Source organism: Nothobranchius furzeri, chromosome 13 (assembly GCF_043380555.1).
Source record: "Nothobranchius furzeri strain GRZ-AD chromosome 13, NfurGRZ-RIMD1, whole genome shotgun sequence".
Lineage (NCBI taxonomy): Eukaryota > Metazoa > Chordata > Actinopteri > Cyprinodontiformes > Nothobranchiidae > Nothobranchius > Nothobranchius furzeri.
In genome coordinates, this window is record NC_091753.1 from 37755256 (window position 1) to 37775023 (window position 19768).

The 19768-nt window shown below is 40.8% G+C and overlaps 1 protein-coding gene across 1 annotated transcript; it reads right to left on the reverse strand.

Moving 5' to 3' along the window:
- Positions 1–2670: 2670 nt before the first annotated feature.
- LOC107380625 (proton-coupled folate transporter-like) lies at positions 2671–5540 on the reverse strand. The gene is made up of 6 exons (XM_054743301.2): positions 5433–5540; positions 4531–4922; positions 3972–4450; positions 3800–3883; positions 3521–3677; positions 2671–3431 (listed from the first exon to the last, which is right to left on the reverse strand). Exons 2-6 carry the CDS (start codon positions 4854–4856, stop codon positions 3377–3379), a joined length of 1101 nt encoding a protein of 366 aa, XP_054599276.2. The 5' UTR covers positions 4857–4922; positions 5433–5540; the 3' UTR covers positions 2671–3376.
- Positions 5541–19768: the final 14228 nt, after the last annotated feature.

Here is a 19768-nt window from a genome sequence, read left to right on the forward strand (position 1 = left end):
AACAATTTTTTTAATTACCATGCTGTCCGGTTTAAACACATAAGACAACACAAGGACAATATAACAAACTAGAATTGTGTTTGAAGCTCGAGGAGAATGGAATAAGGTCCGACTCGCACAGTCTCCACTGCGCCAGCAGATCTTCCAAAACCATTCTGCATTCTGATCTGAGCAGCCTCTATTAAAAGCTGGGCATTCCCTAGTTACATGCCTGAGAGCTGAGCTGAAGGGTAGGGGAAAATATGGCTCTGTTTCTCAGCAATTGGAAACATTTTCACACAAGATTCTAATCACAAAGAGCATTCAGTTCTAATACAAAGAGCAACAGGCAGTTGCACGAGTCAGCAGACGTGTCCTTGGGTCACATTCTGTTCAACAAAGCACAACACATTTTAGTCTTCTCATGAGACTTTAAACAAAACAGTAACTGTCAACATAAATGGTAAAATCTTTAAACGTAATAAAAGCGTAAAGCGTGATAAAAGAAAACACACTATTTTAACAGTTCCCTCCTGTTTATCATGATTAATGCCATTTATTCACACATCACTAGAAAACCTCTTTTCAGATTTTTGGTAATCAGGTCATTTTTTAACGACATTAACATTTGCACTCAGAGGAAACATAGTTAATACAAGAGAAATGCTTTAAAGCTTTATTAAAAAATCTAACTAGATCTAGAACACAGAGTCACGTGGCATGCCTTTATTCACTCACAGGTCAGAACCAAACAGTGTCTCAACATGATACTGCAGGGCTTCGTCCTCTTCTCCCAGGTCTTCAGGGTCTGGCTCAGCAAGCAGAGTGAACGCCTGCTCCATCAGTTCAGGTGATGGGGCAAGGGCTGTATTTATCAGTCTCGTTATCAGGGCTCGGAGGCATGGAATGCAACAGCACCCACACAGAGTCAGAATGGCTGCTAACACAGCTATGGACACAAACACTGAGGACATCAGTGTATGGCGTCAGAATTCCGCCATATCTCGTGCACACGTATTGTCCACACCGCATGTGCGAACAGGACTCGTGCGTGGAAGTTAGAACCTCCATGAGTGAAGACACTCATACCACTAGGCCACTGAACTGAAAAGGCAGAATTGCCAAATAAGCTAGTTTGGAAAATGATTTTGCTTTTTTACATTTGCTAGTTTATTTAAAACACATTGACAGAAAATGTAAAAAAAAAAAAAAAAAAAGCTTAAATTTTAAATGTATTTATATGCAAACTATAAATATGGATCATTATATTTAATGAAAGTTCATGAATTTCATGAATAAATGCAGTTGTGTTGAAAAATGTAAAAGCTGCAGCTTCAACAAACACGTGTGTTGGTGTAGTCACGGCTGTGACCCGATGGTCCAACAGCACTGCAGTTCATCTTAAATCTGGTCTTCTGCAGAACAAAACACTGCAAGTTAAAGAGCAAGTCACCCCCTACAAGAAACTTACTTCACTCCCTCTTCATGTTTGAAAAATGCAGAAAATGCTGTTGCCTAGCAGACCGAGAGGGCGGAGCCGCTAGCAAATACACACACACACACACACACACACACACACACACACACACACACACACACACACACACACACACACACACACACACACACACACACACACACACACACACACGCTCACAACGGCATAGTGACATCATAAGGACCAGTTTACATCATAGCATACCTCTTAGCCAATAGCGGTGGCAGATTTAAATTCTAATGCAGTGCAGAGTTTTTACCTGACAACGGCACAACACTGACAGTTTTAGGCAGAAAATTACAATTTTAACTAAAATGCACTAAAGTACAAAACTATTAACTACACGTGTCTGCAGCACGATTAGACACACATTTATATAGTTTATCAGAAAAAAAAGTTGATTTGGGGGTGACTTGCTCTTTAACTCATTCACTGCCAGCCATTTCCTGATCACTAACGGCCTTCGCTGCCAGCATTTCTCACCGTTTTTACTGTTTTTTAAGAGTCACAGAACGTTGCGCGCTAACATGATGTCGATGCCAAAACAAAGAGCAGACTCACCTCTTACAACAGGAAGAAGCCGCGTGTTTCGAGCGTTATCCGTTCTTTCATAATCCGTTGTCGAATTGTGATCAGCAGACGCTTTTCCGGTTCGTGCCTCACTTTTTTTATAGGAACGGCCCAAAACGATCTCCAAACACATGGATGTGTTGCTTACTGATCATGTGATCTGTGACGTATGCGGATGAAGATCGGCTTCAGGGCTGAGATGTTTGTTCTCTCAGCGCGGGGGCTCGTTCCGATGCTCAAACAGTAAAAAAATGCAAATGACGACTTTAGTCGTCACTGGCAGTGAACGGTTGGATCTAAAATGACGACTTTAGTTGTCAATGGCAGTGAATGAGTTAAAGACAGACAATTCAACTTTTAATCAGAGAAAAACAATTATTTCATCATTTTCACAACAAAATGTGATCACATTGTCAAACAAACTACCAACACCATGTAAAAGCTAACGCCAAAGTTTTGTACAAGAAAACACTTTTAAAAAATATAAAATCATTAAAAAACATTATTTTAAAATTCATAAAATTATAGAGATCATCTGTGTTGTGCATAAAAAGTTTTGGTCTCCTTTGATTACAAATGTAATCAGTAATCACACCTGTTTCAGGTGAGTTAGCGTTTCTGTGAATGGATAAAAATGCTGCAGAAAATCTTTTTATCATCTAAGAATCGTGCTTTTCTTTTGATGTTGGAATCTTTAAAAACGTTAGGAATAAATCATACGTTAGAATAACCTCGATCTGGAAAAATAGAGATAAATTGAAGCAAACGGCTAGTCACAATGAGAACAGGATTAAAGTAGAATACTGCCACCTTATAACAACTCCAATACATTCTTGCAAACAAACATTTCATATATTATTCATGCAGAAATACAGAATTTGGAGTGAACGCGCTGTAAATATCTTTGGTAGTCCGTCTAAGTGACTGTAAATTCAGACAAATAGGGAAGCTAAAGGTTTTTAACAGGATGAGCATGAACCATTATGCCTATTGAAGGATTAGAGATGTTTAAAGACAGCAGTAATTTAATCTGGACCTGGCTCACTGTGAGCTGCAGTTAACTTGTTCATTAGAGTCTCAAACAAATTCTATTTCTCCAAACTTAGGCTGTTCAACAATATTTTTCTGGGTCTGATCTTCCAGCTAATAAAACTCATATGAATCATTGGAAATGTTGGATATTTAAGCACATTATTTCTTTGGTGTTACTGGAATAATTCCACCACCAAACAAAAAACAAATCCTCATTTCTATATTAGGATTAAAGTTTCTCCTGGAATCCCAGACATGATGTCGGATCTGCTGAGGTCACGGAGCGATATCGGGATGTCAGGAAACTGGAGCGTCTCTCTGATTCCTCCTCTGGTCGAAACACTGCACCGCCCTACGAAGACAGATGGAAAAAACAGGTGTTTTGTTTTCTACCTGTTGAGGATCAAAAAGACAATAAATAAAATAAAAGCGCAGACCCACCCGATTATTCCAGCAGGGATGAAGAGAACGAGGGCAGCAAAAAGGAAGGGGAAGCCCTTCATGAAGTGAAGAGAGGCTGGGTAGAGGGAGTTAAAGAGGCTGCTGCCCACCAGGAAACATAAGCTCTCCACGCAGGCGACGGAGGCAAACAGGGCACCTGGGGACAGAAACACACCCTGAAGACCAAACTGCACCGATGTGTTACTGGTCCAATCGACTTCCATCTGCAGCAGCACAGCTGCGACTCGTTTACACATCTGCACAGCATCAGGAACTCACCTTGTTCTGATGGGCCCACCAGCTTGGACAGCTTTGACCTGAGCACGGGAGTGGCAGCCATGAAGAGGAAGCACAGACCATAACCTGATTGGACAAGAAATAAAACACTTCAAGAGTAAAGCAAAAGCATAAATACAGCATTTACTTGAGTGTAAAAAGGTTAGGGTCTCACCAGTGAACATGAGCTCAGTGGTATCAGCTACAGAGAAGACCACCAGACCGGTTATGTTAGAGGCCAGACCCACAAGAGCCACCCAGGAGTCCTTCAGGCAGCGCTGCATGACCTTCAGGCCCAGCAGACTGCTCAAGTAGGCCAGATGCTGCGCTGCAGACCCGTAGCCAATCAGGGCCGAGCCCCAGCAGAGCGGGGAGCTCAGCTCGTACAGCACAAAAAGCTCCCTGCTGCCAAAGTGAACTGTCACTACCAGAAAGAAGCACAGCGTGTAGAGCCACAGCTTACAGCGCCGAAGTCGCCCCCCGTCCTCGCTGCTGCTGCCACCTGTGGAGTACAGGTGCCACACGGCTTTGTGGTGGCGAGCGGTGAGGAGCTTTGCGCTTGGGTCTGGGTACACGGACTCATGGACAAACAGGAAGGTATAGAGAGCTGAGGCCACGTTGGTGGCCAGGACCAACCAGAAGGGGTTGATGTAGCTGAAGAAAGAAAAGAGACGTTACTGAAGTTTTGATGCGTCCATTTTTACAACAGAATGTATGCAAAAGTCGTTCTTTACCCTTGTGCCCGCCTCCACTGGCCTCCAATGATGCTGGCCAACATCCCTGAAAGACCCAGAGATGCCTCCAACACCGCCACCCTGAAGGTGCGGGACTTCCTATCACTGATGTCTGCCACATATGCAAAACAGCCAGCCAGGATGGCGTTAAAGTCACCTGAGAGGCCACTGAGCAGCCTGCCCACCAGGAAGTAGACCACGGGCAGCTTGAGGTACATCACCACTAGGTAGACCACCGCCTGGAGAGCCAGGCCAATGTTAGGGAGGATGAGGACGGGTCTGCGGCCCGCCATGTCGCTCCATGAACCCAGGAGGGGCACCACCATGATTCCCACCAAAAAAAACCCCAGACTGATGTACAGATTCCAGTGGGCCGTCAACGTTTCGACCTCCTAAAGACAAGAAGGTTATTGACTTGGATCAACGATCAGAACAGAAGAATAAGGTGGTTTATGTGCGATTCTGACCAATTCTAATAGTCAATTCAACTTTATAACATGTTAATATGTAATTAAGCAGTGAGATGAACTTTATTAATCAGTAAAATAACATTATAACAATACATCTGAACTCCAGATGACAGGTTATCGCCTGCAGCAGGAAACATTTCCTGTATCTGTTGCTATGACAGCAGAGTTGTAGCAGCAACCAATCAGAAAAGGGACCAGTAACTACCTCAAAATCTGAAATTGTTCAAATTCAGAGCAGTTTAGAAGAAAATAATGTTTGGCACCATTAAGCTTAGCTTTGGAAGTCGTTGAAACATCCAAAACGTTCCAGGAACCAGAAGAAGACAAGATTCTAAAAAAGTCTTCTTCTTGCAGACAGAATAAGAGTGAGATCAACGTGGACCTGACTGAATCTCACACTACTGCAGAACAAGAAACTGAAAAAAAACTCACATTTTCTGAGCTGCAGCATGAGTTTGTGACAGAAAACAGGTTTGATAGAATCTTCTGAAGAGAAGGACAATGTTCCTCTTGGAGAAGGAAGATCAGGACAACAGAAAACTCCAGCCGCTTGTTTCCTGATGTCACGGCTGCCAGCCTGAAGAGGGAAAAAGCAGCCAGGATCACCCAGCTCTGGTGATTGACTGGACACTGCCCCTCCTCCTCCTCTCTTCCAGGCTGCTGAGGAGCACAGCTGAACTGAATCCTCCTGATGAGCCACACCTAGGATAAAAAGGCTGTGCCTTCAGCAGTCTGAGAGGCAGCAGTGCAGGGGTTCTGCTGTCCTCCAGGTCTCGTTTGGTTTAACCCCGTCGTTGTGATGAGTTTTAACTCATAGTTTTAACTCTGAGTGATCCACATGGATCTTTTGTGCATGTCACCTAGTGTTGACTGTGTTTTAAGGTTAACTCGAATTTAGTTTTTAGACTTTTATCAACGTCGATGTGTTTTTAAAACACCTTCAGTTTAGGTAAAACTTTTAATAAAGTTTTAACCAGGTGTTTTATATAGTTGATAATTTGTCTTGTAACTGTTAACCTTATAGAGAATTTTTGTTTTGTATTATTTTAATAATGCTCACCATCTGTTTGCTCTTGTTTTTAGAACCTTTTATCACAATTAAACCCATTTTAAACGCCACTGTCGTATTTCTTATGTTACCCCCTCCTTCACATTTTAACATCTCCTGTCGGGGACGTAACACCTGATTAATAACACTTGTAGGGTAGACCGATAATATCAGTTGACCGATATCTGTCATTCTTTATATGTCTACATCAGCCGATATACCTCCTTAGTAAAGCCGATTTAAAGTCAGGCACATCCCCGGACAGCCTCGTGCTGCTGGAGAATATTGTTTAAATGTAGGTTTACTTTCCAGAATAACGTCTGCTAAATAAATGCTCTAAATATAATTTCTAATGATAATGTCTTTCTAATTTACCAGTTTTGAACATTTAATACTCGGTCAGCTAACTGATATGTTTGATTAACTTCAGTGTTTTGGCCTGAAAATAAGATGGAAAACGTCTAGATATCGGCGATCGAATGACCATGACCTCTACTTATTGGTCATCCTCTAATTTATGTAATGCTACTATTCACCCCAACCATTAAACTCAACAAATCACCTGGTAATGATGGCCTCACAGGTGAATTTTACCAAACGTTTAACTGCAGAAACCTCAAAATTCCTTTTGGCTGTATATAATGAATCCCTAAATAATGAAGAATTACCTCACTCCTTGAAACAAGGTCTAATAACATTAATCCCAAAACCGAATAAAGATGCTCTTCTAATTGATAATTGGCGTGGCATTACATTATTAAACAACGATTACAAAATTCTTGCTTCAGTAATAGTCAAACGGCTAAAATATGGAATTAATGACATTATCCATGGAGCCCAAAATGGCTTCTTACCTGGACGTCATATTTCAAACAATATTAGATTAGTTTTGGACTTGATTAATTATAATTATTTACTCTCTGGGGACCCAGTTATTCTTTTTTTAGACTTTCAAAAGGCATTTGACACAATTAACCATGAATTTATATTTGATACTTTAACCTTCTTAAACTTTGGTAATTTTTTCATCAAAGCAGTGAAAACACTTTATAGAAACAACAATAGCTCAGTCAAACTCATGTGTGGAACATCTCAAAGATTTCACGTAGAAAAAGGGGTGCGCCAGGGGTGCCCAGCCTCCCCTTATATCTTCTTGCTAGTAGCCCAAAAATTAAACTATTTAATACTACAATCACCTTTGAAGGGAATACAAATTTTTGACAAAGAAATCAAAATCTCGCAACTAGCAGACAACACTACTTTGTTTCTGTAATGAACAAATACCCACAGCTTTATCTACAATATCTCAATTTTCAAAAATATCAGGATTAAATCTAAATATAAAAAAATGTGAAATTCTACCCCTAAAGGACAGCTGCCAATCTGAAATATGTAACATTCCTATTAAAAACATAGTAACTTATTTAGGCATTAAGATATCAAAAAATAACAGAGAAACTCCGGACTTAAATATGCTCCCAGTGACTCAGGCTATTAAAACTAAGTTTAATTGTTGGGCCTCCAGAGATTTATCCATATACGGTAGAGTTCTGCTAAGCAAGGAATAGGGAATGTCTAGAGCAGCCTATGTTTTTTCAATCTTGGATATTCCCAAATCCATTTGCTCCCAACTTGATAAAATTCTTTATAATTTTATATGGAAAAACAAGCCTGACAAGGTAAAAAGATCTGTTCTCTCAAATCCAGTGGCTGAAGGGGGCCTTAATGTACTGACCTTTACCTCATTTAACCAAATTATAAAAATCAATTGGATTAAAAGATTCATTAAAAGCCCTAATAGCATGTGGAATATTGTCCCAGATAATCTATTTAATGCCTTTGGTGGACTTAACTTTCTGTTGATATGTCCTTTCTCAGTAGGAAAACTCCCAGTTAAATTAAGTAATTTTCATAAACAAGCTTTATTATGTTGGAGTCTTATCTTTAAGCACAACTTCTCACCTCACAATTGTATTATTTGGAACAATACATATATTGTAAACAAAAATAAAACACTATCTGCACAATTGGTCATTAAATAATGTAAACACTGTGAATAATCTACAAAATACTAATGGCGAAACATTATCCCACAAAGACTTCTTAGAAAAAAATAATATTAATACTTCACAAGAAGAGTATAACATGGTAATTAAATCCATCCCTGCTTGTATTTTCTCTTTAGCACAGACCATACAATCAAACATTATCTTATCTGCAGCAGTCAGACCTCCAACTATTTCTGGGATTCCAATCACAGATAAGAAATGTAATAATTCTGTTATTAGAAAAGTAATTGATCCTGTCTCAACCCCGATATGTAAACATCGATGGACTTTGATGAATACAAAACTCTGGAACAGGATCTTTCTGCTACCTCACCAATATGTCATTGTGAATAAGATAAAAGAAGTTTTATTCAAAATTGTTCATAGATATTACCCGTCAAAAGCAAACATCTGTATTTTTTTTCCAAATGTTTCTGACATCTGTACTTTTTGTAGTTGTAAGGGAGAGACCATTGAACATGTTTTTGTTGATTGCTTTCATGTTACTTTGTTTTGGTTCCTTTTACAAAGATACATTTCCAGAAAGTTACAAAAAATGTTTCTTTAAGCAAATATGAAATACTTCTTACTAACCCTCATTTATCTATGAGGCCAGAACAGTCTCAATAAGAATTAAGTCACACAACGTTTTCCACAAATGCACACGTTCATTCGGAAATCCACATTCTGTGTTTCACAAATATAATTCGGAGGAACACAAATGCACACGCTCATTCGGAAATTCACACTCTTTGACTCATAAATATAATGTGAAAAAATAAGTCACGCAACACTTTCCACAAATGCGCACGCTAATTCTGAAGTTCACACTCTGTGGTTCACAAATATAATTTGTAAGAACACTTGTAATATAAACTCAGATCATGCGAATTGCTGAACGTGCATTCACGGACAGCTTCTCATTTGTGAACCTTCCTGCATTCGTGAGAGAAATCGGTGTGCTGAATTTTGAGACTCTCCTAACGTCGCAGGTCAACAAACGTCACCATTGGCTAATGAACCTGTCAATCAAATATATGCTTCTGCCAGGGCTGTTCGCTTTCAGCCAATCATATGGCTCCTTATGTCACAGAACAGATCTGCTGTGCGCATGCGCATTGCAGTTCACGCGGCAGAGCAGGATGGACCGGTCACAATCTGTGAGTAATAGTTTTATCTTATTCCCTCGTTATAATTGATGCAATGTTATAGAATTATGAGTAGAAGCGTTCTTCATGATCAAGTAAAATGTTTTATGTTAAATTCAGTCCAGACGTTACGTGAAGTCTGGTCCATTCTTCATCTAGTTTAACATCAAGCTAAACTCAAGTGAACATTTGTTTAGTTAGCGTATCTAGGTACCATTTTTTTAGGCCACGGTTGTCAAACTCAAGGCCTTGGTCTATTTTATTTGCCCCGCGAAATCAAATATCAAATATATAATATTAAACTGGCCCGCCGGGCGATTTCGCTAATAAGACTACTAATCCCATAGTGCTTTGCGGCGTTAGCGCGCGAGACGAAGCAAGCCCTCTTTTATGTTAACATTAGCATCCATGCTAGTCGAATCAGCGTGTGCAGCGTTACCCTCAGTCTTAAACAACTGAAGATACTCCTCTAAGCGCCCAGTTTACTCAGCGAGTTTCCGACTTTGAACGCCTAGAAAGAAGGTATCTGGCTGGAACAGGTGACCATCAGAGTGGAGCGAACTGAGCTTGAAATATTTAATTGTCATGCTCTTTTTCTGCTCCAAAGCATGAACGTTAATAACTGAGATATTTTCATAGAAGATAATTGCTATTATTGGTTTTCACAGATCTTAACTTATTTAATTATCTAACATGTTATTGTATGGCTGTTGTACCTTTCATTTGGTAATTGATTGTTTTGACCCCTATAAAAATGTGTCATATGAGAGTGTTTGTGCTTGAATTACATAGATCATGTACCTGAAGGTAGCTGACAACAACCGAGCAGACACCCACCTTGCCTTCTTCAGTGAAGCTGTGAATGAGCATGGCTTTCCTCTGAGGTATTCATGTTATTCTCAACTTTACCCTCTGTTACCCTGTTACAAATCTGCTTTTGCCTAAAGTGTGTTATTGACCAAAGATAACATGCCATTTGAGGTCATATAGTAAAATCTTTGGGGGGGGGGGGGGGGGGGGTGAACATTTCCCTCTTTCAAAAAAAATTTCCCCAGCAGAGGGTTAATAATGCCACATTGTTTATTGTTTACTCACTTAGTAGCAAGGTACATAAGGAAATTTCTGTGAGACTCAAATTGATGTAGATTGTTATAGATGTGCATTAAAAATGTTTGAAGCAAGATTCTAATGTTTTTTTTTTCATGGTGAGAGGAGATCATGGTGGAGAAAATGTAGGTGTTGCAGAATTAATGTTCTCAGTTCGTGGAACTGACACCAACAGCTTCATTGCAGGAAAAAGTGTACACAATCAACGGTGAGTTTAACCTAATTTGGAAGCTTTGTGTCTGTGCGCGCGTGCCTGTGCCTGTTGACCTGCCCAGGGTGTACCCTTCGTCTCACACTGTGACTGCTAGAGATAGGCACCAGTCCTCCTGCGACCATTCAAAAGATAACTCAAGTTGAAAACGGATGTATGGACATGTAAATTTGTGTGTATATTATAATTTTCTTTTATTTAATCCCCCTCCAAATCCAGGATCGAGCGCCTGTGGCGTGATGTCTTCATGAGTGTTACTGGTCTATATTACTACATCCTGCACTCTCTGGAAGACCAAGACTTGCTCGACATCAGTAACATCCTTCACATGTTTTGTTGCCACTATATTTTCTTGTCTCGCATCCAGGCCAGCCTGGATGTCTTTAGAGATGCGTGGGACAACCATCCAATCAGGACAGAGGAAAACATGACACCAAATCAGCTGTGGCATCTGGGCCAGGCTCTGAATCCTGTTTCTGATCCAGGGGCAAATGTATGTTCTGTTAAAATGACTGATCACATGTCAAGTTGATCCTTAACTATAAATCAAATGTTCAACACTTTGATAATCTACCTCTGCTCTATGCTTCTTGGATTCAAGACAAAATGGCTGTTGAAATTACGGTTCTGTTTGTGTGCACCTCTACTGAAGTGGACACTGTCAACTATAATGTCATGACATTACAAAGTCATGACACATCTGCAAGTTCAAAATGCAAGGCATTAGACCTTCCAGATGTGATATTCTCACTGCTGTTTCAACATAAAATCTGCCCATTAATTTAAAAAATAATAATAATTTATGAAATAATGGAGATGCTAGGTTCTGCCTGACATCATAGATGTTAAGTAATTGTTAAAAGGTCATGATAGGGCTTTATTAAATGTGTTTTCTTGAGATTCATTTTGCACAATGCTCATACACACTTTCTTTTTCCAGGGTATACCGACACCAGAGATTGAATGGGAGGAGAATGGATACATGACTGAACCTCATCCTGGGATCAGTGTCCCTGTACTGGACAGTCCTCTTTCAGATCATGAAATGTTGGAACTGCAGGACAACATTAATCCGTTGCAACATTCAGACTCTTTTGGGAGTGGACATATATCTTCACACTGTCCAGTATGTTGAGAACTTACTTGAGGCTAGATGATTACATGTGTGAAGAAGGAAGGAGAGAGAAGGTAGGGAGTTAGGAAGAAAGAAAATAATGAGACAGGAAGGAAGAAAGTTAAAAAGTGAAGGAGTGGTCCATTTTAAGGTTAATATTCTGTATATTGTTATTCAAGGGATTTGCCGTCGTAAATATGAAATGCTAAAGGATAGACCCCAAAATAGATGTCTAAATTCATTTATAGTTGTGTATTTCCTTAAAGTCTTTGTCAGCCTGATTTATTTTAGACCAGGAATGTATTTGAAAAGGCTGCTGTTCACTTCATCTATGCTACAATTCTTCAAAATGTAGATGTTCTATCATTACTAGTGTTGGTTTAGTAACATGCATCTTCCTGTGTATCCAGCTCTAATAAAAACATTTAAAGGTGAAGCACCTACTTCTTATCAGGAGATCCATTTATTTTTACATGTTATTGTTTGAATTTTGTCTCGTTTCATAACTTTTGCTCAACATTTAAGGGGAACTGTGTTACCCTGCGATCATCTTCATTACACTTGAAAACTTGTACTATAGCTCCGTCCGTCTACTTATTAAATGGAATAACATGACAAGATTCTATCTACTGGTTTTTTGATCAAGGGATGATTAGGTGTTGTGAGAAGATTCTCTATGCTTCTGAGTCTGTGTTAAGTTGCAACTGGACACACATACCCACACACAGTTTGTTCATTTGTTCTCAGAATGAGAATAATGTCTTTTAGAGTTAAAAAGTTATTTTTTTTTCTTGATGTCACTGAAGGCTGTGTTAGAAATATATGCAGCTCATTAAAAGGAAAAGTAACTGATGTAACCAAAAGCCTGAACACAGGAGAATAGAGACACCTGCCAAGATAAAGACCTGGAGCTTTTGCTCCTTTTCAGAGTCACTCCCATGGAATAGGCCTGATGATTTACTAGCTTCTCTTACCTTCTCTGCAGACAATGTTTAATATGAGCTTCAAGAGGTCTCTGCCCCTAACGTGGTTTGCTTTCACTTAGTAAAAACGCATAATTTTTCTGAATAAGATTATTAAGAGGCCACCCATATGGTGGAGCGTTGGTAATGTAATTTAACCGGTTAGATTTGTGTCCGACTTGATGCCGACTTGCTCTGACGTCATGCATACGTAGGCAACGATAACCACTTGAGATCAAGGCGGCCGCAGATTTTGGAGCAAGGCGCTGCAGTTGTTCTCCCTTGGCTGCAAAACCTAGGGGATGACGGGAAACGCCTGGCTCTCACCTGATCTAAGATCTGATTGGTTCATATTTTGATCCAAACATCCGGTGGTAGAACATGAAATGTTAGTTGGTCACATGTATTCTGTAAATCATGTAACGTTAATGATGACAACTATATAGGCCATAAAGAGAAATGTGATTTGTGTCCTTTTGTCATGTTTCCTATGAGCACACTGAAGCTACAGCTGCTAACCTTTACTAATTATTACAGTCATGTCTCCATATACAATATATGATATCCACAAGCACGTGAGGATGTGTTTCAGCTGCTAACAGGCACCAGAATTAAAATTGAAAATTGAACAAGTATGAACGCTAACGCGATATCTTCATCCATCGTCATATGGCGTTTAAAGCGTGCCACAACCCGTGCACGCGCATTGGGTCCACAGCGCGCGTGAGAACGGGACTCGCGAGCGGAAATATACATGGCGAGAGGTCATTTGTGCACTGAGAGGGAGCAAACTGTGTCTGTGAGCGCACAAGGATGTGCACAAGTGTCAAACCTGCGTGCGCGCGTGGTCAACGAGCACACGGCAGAGGAAAACGTGCGCGCGCGGCAGCCTCTGTGCGCGCTCGGCAGCCTCTCTGCGCGCTCGGTTTCTGACTCCTGCTCGCTCGGCTGTAAGGGTTTTGGCACTCTGGAGGCGTGGCCTGTGGCAGATCTTCTCTGTCCTCTGATTGGTTAGTGTATCCCGCACTTTACCCTCTACCTATCTATATAAAAAAGTCTGCTAGTCAAGTAGTCGCTGGTATAGCTCAGTTGGAAGAGCGGGTGACTCTCGCCCCGGAGGATCCAGGTTCGAGGCCGGGCAAGGAAAATGCAGTAGATGTCATGTTAATTTTTCTTAATTTCAGGTATTTTACAGTTGTGACCGTTCAACTGTCATTAAACGTCCGAATGTTTGCTGGGCAGTGTTTTAAAAAGTGCACATAAGCTAGATGGTTTTAACCATATAAAATTACATTTTTTGTGATACTGGAAAAATACATACTGAAATAAAACTACTGATTGAAAACTTTATGACTGTGGTTGTACAATATATGACTCACTAATACACTGCAAACTCCCTTAGAGTGGGGCTTCCAGAGAGAGAGAGAGAGAGAGAGAGAGAGAGAGAGAGAGAGACAGAGAGAGAAAAGTTCTTGCCTCATTAATGAATTGTTTATTTTTTTCAGTATTTAATTGACAAATTATCCTTTCAAATAATTAATTGATGAGTTACATAATTGTCCATTTAGAATTGTTGAATGGACTGAGTCAAGTTTGGTGCACTTTATATATTTCAAAACATGTTTTTTTTTATTTTAATGATGCATATAAATAATTTAAATGTTAATTTAATGAAATATTTCTATTTTTTCATTACCTCACCCTTGTTTTGACAAAAACGGGACCTTGCTGGATAATATCATGGAGAAACTATTTGTTCACAGTACATGGCTCCGTAAGGATCTGTGTACCAAAGGAGGAGATACTCAGAAATCTGTCTGCAGATTGTTACAACCCAGACTGGAAGTGGCGGGCTGTAATAAGAAAGGAGACCAAACAGAGGAGTGGGGGTTCAACAACTGATTTATTTAACAAAAGTAAGGATTTACTAAAGCAAGTTAGTGAACAGAAAATGGCCATCTCAAGGTTTTACTCGGATGTCCCTCAGCAGGGTGCAGCACTGTTGAAGGTCATCTGAATGAAAGCTTGATATGCAGTTTCTTTATGAAAGTGTGTAAATATACAGTATGGTTGCCGTACATATGTTGAGGTTCTCAGACATCAGGCTTCTTTGCCCAGGCCTTCACTAGTGGGCTATTTTAAAAGTTGGTAAGGAGAAAAACCACAGCATATAGCTGATTGTTTACAAATGCAAGGAGGGGAATAACAATCAAAATGCTTCTGTTCTTGGACCAGATGAATGGAGCGCTCCACATGCACTCAGAGATGTTATGGCTTCTGTTTCTATAACTTTACATGCAGACATTTGAGGTTTGCCAGAAAGGAAAGCTGGCCTGTACACTTTGCAGGGCACAATGTCATCAATGCAGAAACCCCTGTCTACCAAGATGACCATCTCTAGTTGTAGCATTTTCAACACACCAGATTCCCAGGTTGGTCGCTGATAGTTCCAGCATACAGTGCTGAGACAAAGGTCACTGGCCTATGTGGCACAATCCAAATGAGCCTCTTCAGAGTGCAGTTGAACTTGAGGAAAATATATGACTCTGGAAGAGAGGGGAATATGGCCATTGACACCTCAGATCAGTGCAGTCAAGAATTACTGGTGTTTGGGTAGTCCTGAACGTGTTGTGATGCCCCCACCATCTCATTGGGTTTTCATTTGTGTTTAATTGTGTTTTTCTTCTGTTGTAGGCAGCTGGTTAAGCAGCCTTGGAGGCACCTGGGCTCAGGGTGTGGTGCTGCCTACAAAGCCTACTGTTTTTCTGCTTTCACTGGGTCTCTCCTGTGTGGTGGAGAGTCCTCACTGGCCATTTTCTGTTCACTAACTTGCTTTAGTAAATCCTTACTTTTGTTAAATAAATCAGTTGTTGAACCCCCACTCCTCTGTTTGGTCTCCTTTCTTATTACAGCCCACCACTTCCAGTCTGGGTTGTAACAATCTGCAGACAGATTTCTGAGTATCTCCTCCTTCGGTACACAGATCCTCACTGAGCCATGTACTGTGAACAAATAGTTTCTCCATGATATTATCCAGCAAGGTCCCGTTTTTGTCAAAACAAGGGTGAGGTAATGAAAAAATAGAAATATTTCATTAAATTAACATTTAAATTATTTATATGCATCATTAAAATAAAAAAAAAACATGTTTTGAAATATATAAAGTGCACCAAACTTGACTCAGTCCATTCAACAATTCTAAATGGACAATTATGTAACTCATCAATTAATTATTTGAAAGGATAATTTGTCAATTAAATACTGAAAAAAATAAACAATTCATTAATGAGGCAAGAACTTTTCTCTCTCTGTCTCTCTCTCTCTCTCTCTCTCTCTCTCTCTCTCTCTCTCTCTCTCTCTCTCTCTCTCTCTCTCTCTCTCTCTCTCTGGAAGCCCCACTCTAAGGGAGTTTGCAGTGTATTAGTGAGTCATATATTGTACAACCACAGTCATAAAGTTTTCAATCAGTAGTTTTATTTCAGTATGTATTTTTCCAGTATCACAAAAAATGTAATTTTATATGGTTAAAACCATCTAGCTTATGTGCACTTTTTAAAACACTGCCCAGCAAACATTCGGACGTTTAATGACAGTTGAACGGTCACAACTGTAAAATACCTGAAATTAAGAAAAATTAACATGACATCTACTACATTTTCCTAGCCCGGCCTCGAACCTGGATCCTCCGGGGCGAGAGTCACCCGCTCTTCCAACTGAGCTATGCCAGCAAATACTTGACAAGTAGACTTTTTTATATAGATAGGTAGAGGGTAAAGTGCGGGATACACTAACCAATCAGAGGACAGAGGAGATCTGCCACAGGCCACGCCTCCAGAGTGCCAAAACCCTTACAGCCGAGCGAGCAGGAGTCAGAAACCGAGCGCGCAGAGAGGCTGCCGAGCGCGCACAGAGGCTGCCGCGCGCGCACGTTTTCCTCTGCCGTGTGCTCGTTGACAACGCGCGCACGCAGGCTTGTCACTTGTGCACATCCTTGTGCGCTCACAGACACAGTTTGCTCCCTCTCAGTGCACAAATGACCTCTCGCCATGTATATTTCCGCTCGCGAGTCCCGTTCACACGCGCGCTGCCATGTATATTTTCGCTCGCGAGTCCCGTTCACACGCGCGCTGTGGACCCAATGCGCGTGCACGGGTTTTGACAGGGGTATGACGCGATATCGTCACCCCCGAGCTACACATGCAGGAAATTGTGTCCGACTTATGCGCACAGCAGATCTGTTCTGTAACATAAGGAGCCATTGGCTGAAAGCGAACAGCCCTGGCAGAAGCATATATTTGATTGACAGGTTCATTAGCCAATGGTGACGTTTGTTGACCTGCGACGTTAGGAGAGTCTCAAAATTCAGCACACCGATTTCTCTCACGAATGCAGGAAGGTTCACAAATGAGAAGCTGTCCGTGAATGCACCACACAGATTTCACTCACAAACGCGGAAAGGTTCACAAATGAGAAGCTGTTCGTAAATGCACGTTCAGCAATTCGCATGATCTGAGTTTATATTACAAGTGTTCTTACAAATTATATTTGTGAACCACAGAGTGTGAACTTCAGAATTAGCGTGTGCATTTGTGGAAAATGTTGCGTGACTTATTTTTTCACATTATATTTATGAGTCAAAGAGTGTGAATTTCCGAATGAGCGTGTGCATTTGTGTTCCTCCGAATTATATTTGTGAAACACAGAATGTGGATTTCCGAATGAACGTGTGCATTTGTGGAAAACGTTGTGTGACTTAATTCTTATTGAGACTGTTCTGGCCTCATAGAGGAACACGGAGTTGATCTCCACCAGCAAGGCCACCACGACAAAGCCCACGTAACAACTGGAGAGCACAGAGAGGCCGAAACAGGTGATCACCTGCAGGAGGGAGACAGGAAACAGGACATTTAGTTAGGAATAAAGGAAAATATGTTATTATTCTGGTAGAACTTAGCGTTTATAATTCAAAAAATAATATGAACTTCCCTGATTTAAATTATAACTGGTTCCAATAAGCCAAAACTACTTAAATGATTGCTTTTTATGTGCTTTATCACTTTAAATGTAAACATCTGATTTCTTTTGAGTCAAAATGACCACAAATGTTATAACAAACTTTGAATCAGCTGATTGTAAAAAGGAGATGGCCACACCCCCTTAGCTGGTTTCTGCTGAATAATGCTTATAAAAGGATGTAACAGACAGATGACGTCCACAAGGGGGCAGCAGAGTAGTGATGGGAATTCCGGCTCTTTTTAGAGAGCCGGATCTCTTGGCTCAGCTCACCAGAAAGAGCCAGCTCTTTCGGCTCCCAAGTGGCTCCTCAGATTTTCTGTTGCGTAGAGCACATTTATAACCAAAATAATGCTAAACTATATGTAAAATGATGTACTAATGTAAAATTTATGCAATAAATCAAATATTTGTAATTTCTATGGATTTAATAACCGGACACTTTAAGAAATCTCCACTTTCCGACTGCTGGCGCTCATTTTCTCATCGTCTTCATCACACTCTCTCTCGCTCGCCTTTTTCCTCCTCCTCATTCCCTCTCGTCTCTCTCCACCCGCATGTGCTCTGCTGTGTGTCTGAGTCTGATCCTCCCTTTTCCCCGCCACTTTTGCTGTGTGTGTGTGGACAGTCTGGACACGCAGTTACACATGTTGACCAATCGCCTGCAGCTTTCACCAAAGCAAGAGGGGAGGGGGAAGGGGATGGCTCCCAATGACGAGCCGACTCCCGTCGTTCACTTCAAAGAGCCGGCTCTTAGAACCGGTTCCTTCGTGACCGACACATCACTACAGCAGAGGACCTGAACATGGTGACAGCAGACACATCTCAGGTTCCTTTAGGAAGTTATTCAACTGCAGCTGTGCCACACGTACATAATCCAGACAAGACAGGTGAGTTTAGACGAAAACGCTTCAGAGCCAGCTGTGTTTAGGTTTACTCCCTGTTGTGTGATGGGGTGAGTACTCCCTCTTCTCCACAACATCTTTGTAAGATTGTCATTCCAGGAGAGGGCACTCACCAGCTGCGGGGCATTACCGATCAGCGGCAGCTGCAGATCCTCTAATCAACCGCAGCAGAGCTCTATTTAAGAGGAGAGGGAACCACTTCACATCGCTGGATGATTAACTACTCACGGTAGAATCTTGCCACTCAGTTCTAGGTTTTGCTTGGTCTATGCTCAGACATTCGTGTTGTCGCAGTTTTGGATTTATCTGGTTTTTTTGTGCTTGGATTTTGGTGTTTGGACTCAAGTTTGTTTCATCTTCAGGATACTTGGAATCGCTGAACCACTGATGGATGTACCTACCTGGAAGGCACCATAACCCGCCTGGATTACACACTCAAGGTTCACCTCTCCTCCTTCTCCACTTGCCCTCTGCCGCCATCATCTGGCTCCCTCTCCTGGACGCACCCCGTCACACCGTCTGCCCTCCCTGCTGGCTTTTGGACTCTTGCCGACTACTTCGCACTTGGATATCTCCAGGACACTTTTAGTTAGGTTTAATAAATCATTGTTTGAACTTTCTGCCTTTGTCCTGTGATGGTTCTTGTCGTGGGTTAAACACCTTCCCAGGAACATGACACTCCCTGGTCAAACTCGACCAGTAAAATAGCTCCACAGGAAACCATGACCTTTACAGCTGGATAAAAGAAAGCTTGTGTGTTCCATGTGACGAGACACATGAGGACGGTTCTCTTTTACTGTACGTTACACAAAGGTTGCTTTTACTGGGAGCTTCAGCAAATACATCAGTTATCTAAAACTGTTTAATTGAGCTGTTAGTGGGGAAACGTTTGTGCATAAAATATATATAAAATGAAATTAGAAATGTACAATATGAAAATTCACTGTGGTGGCTGATAACAGATACTCTTTTTTGCAACATTTGGCACCATGTGAAAGGTTTAACTAGCTTTTGGAAGTACTGTTATTCAAAAATTTCAAGTAAAAGCAATGAATTACATTGTTATTTATCATCACTATGTTATCTGATGACCAACTTTTCTCTTTATTTCAATGACTTTGGCTCCTCTAAACACTTAAAATCAAAATAGTTCAGGGTTATGCTAAGTTTTCAAATGCTATCATCCTGTAATGACAAACTGAAGTCAGTGAA

What these genes read in the sequence shown, in the direction of transcription:
- LOC107380625 (XM_054743301.2), bottom strand. Translation starts at nt 4,856, where the DNA reads ATGGTGGTGCCCCTCCTGGGTTCATGGAGCGACATGGCGGGCCGCAGA. An exon ending in GGTGGGCCCATCAGAACAAG is followed by an intron (nt 3,678 to 3,799) that starts GTGAGTTCCTGA and finishes TTCTGTCCCCAG; the next exon opens with GTGCCCTGTTTGCCTCCGTC. An exon ending in ATCCCTGCTGGAATAATCGG is followed by an intron (nt 3,432 to 3,520) that starts GTGGGTCTGCGC and finishes CTGTCTTCGTAG; the next exon opens with GGCGGTGCAGTGTTTCGACC.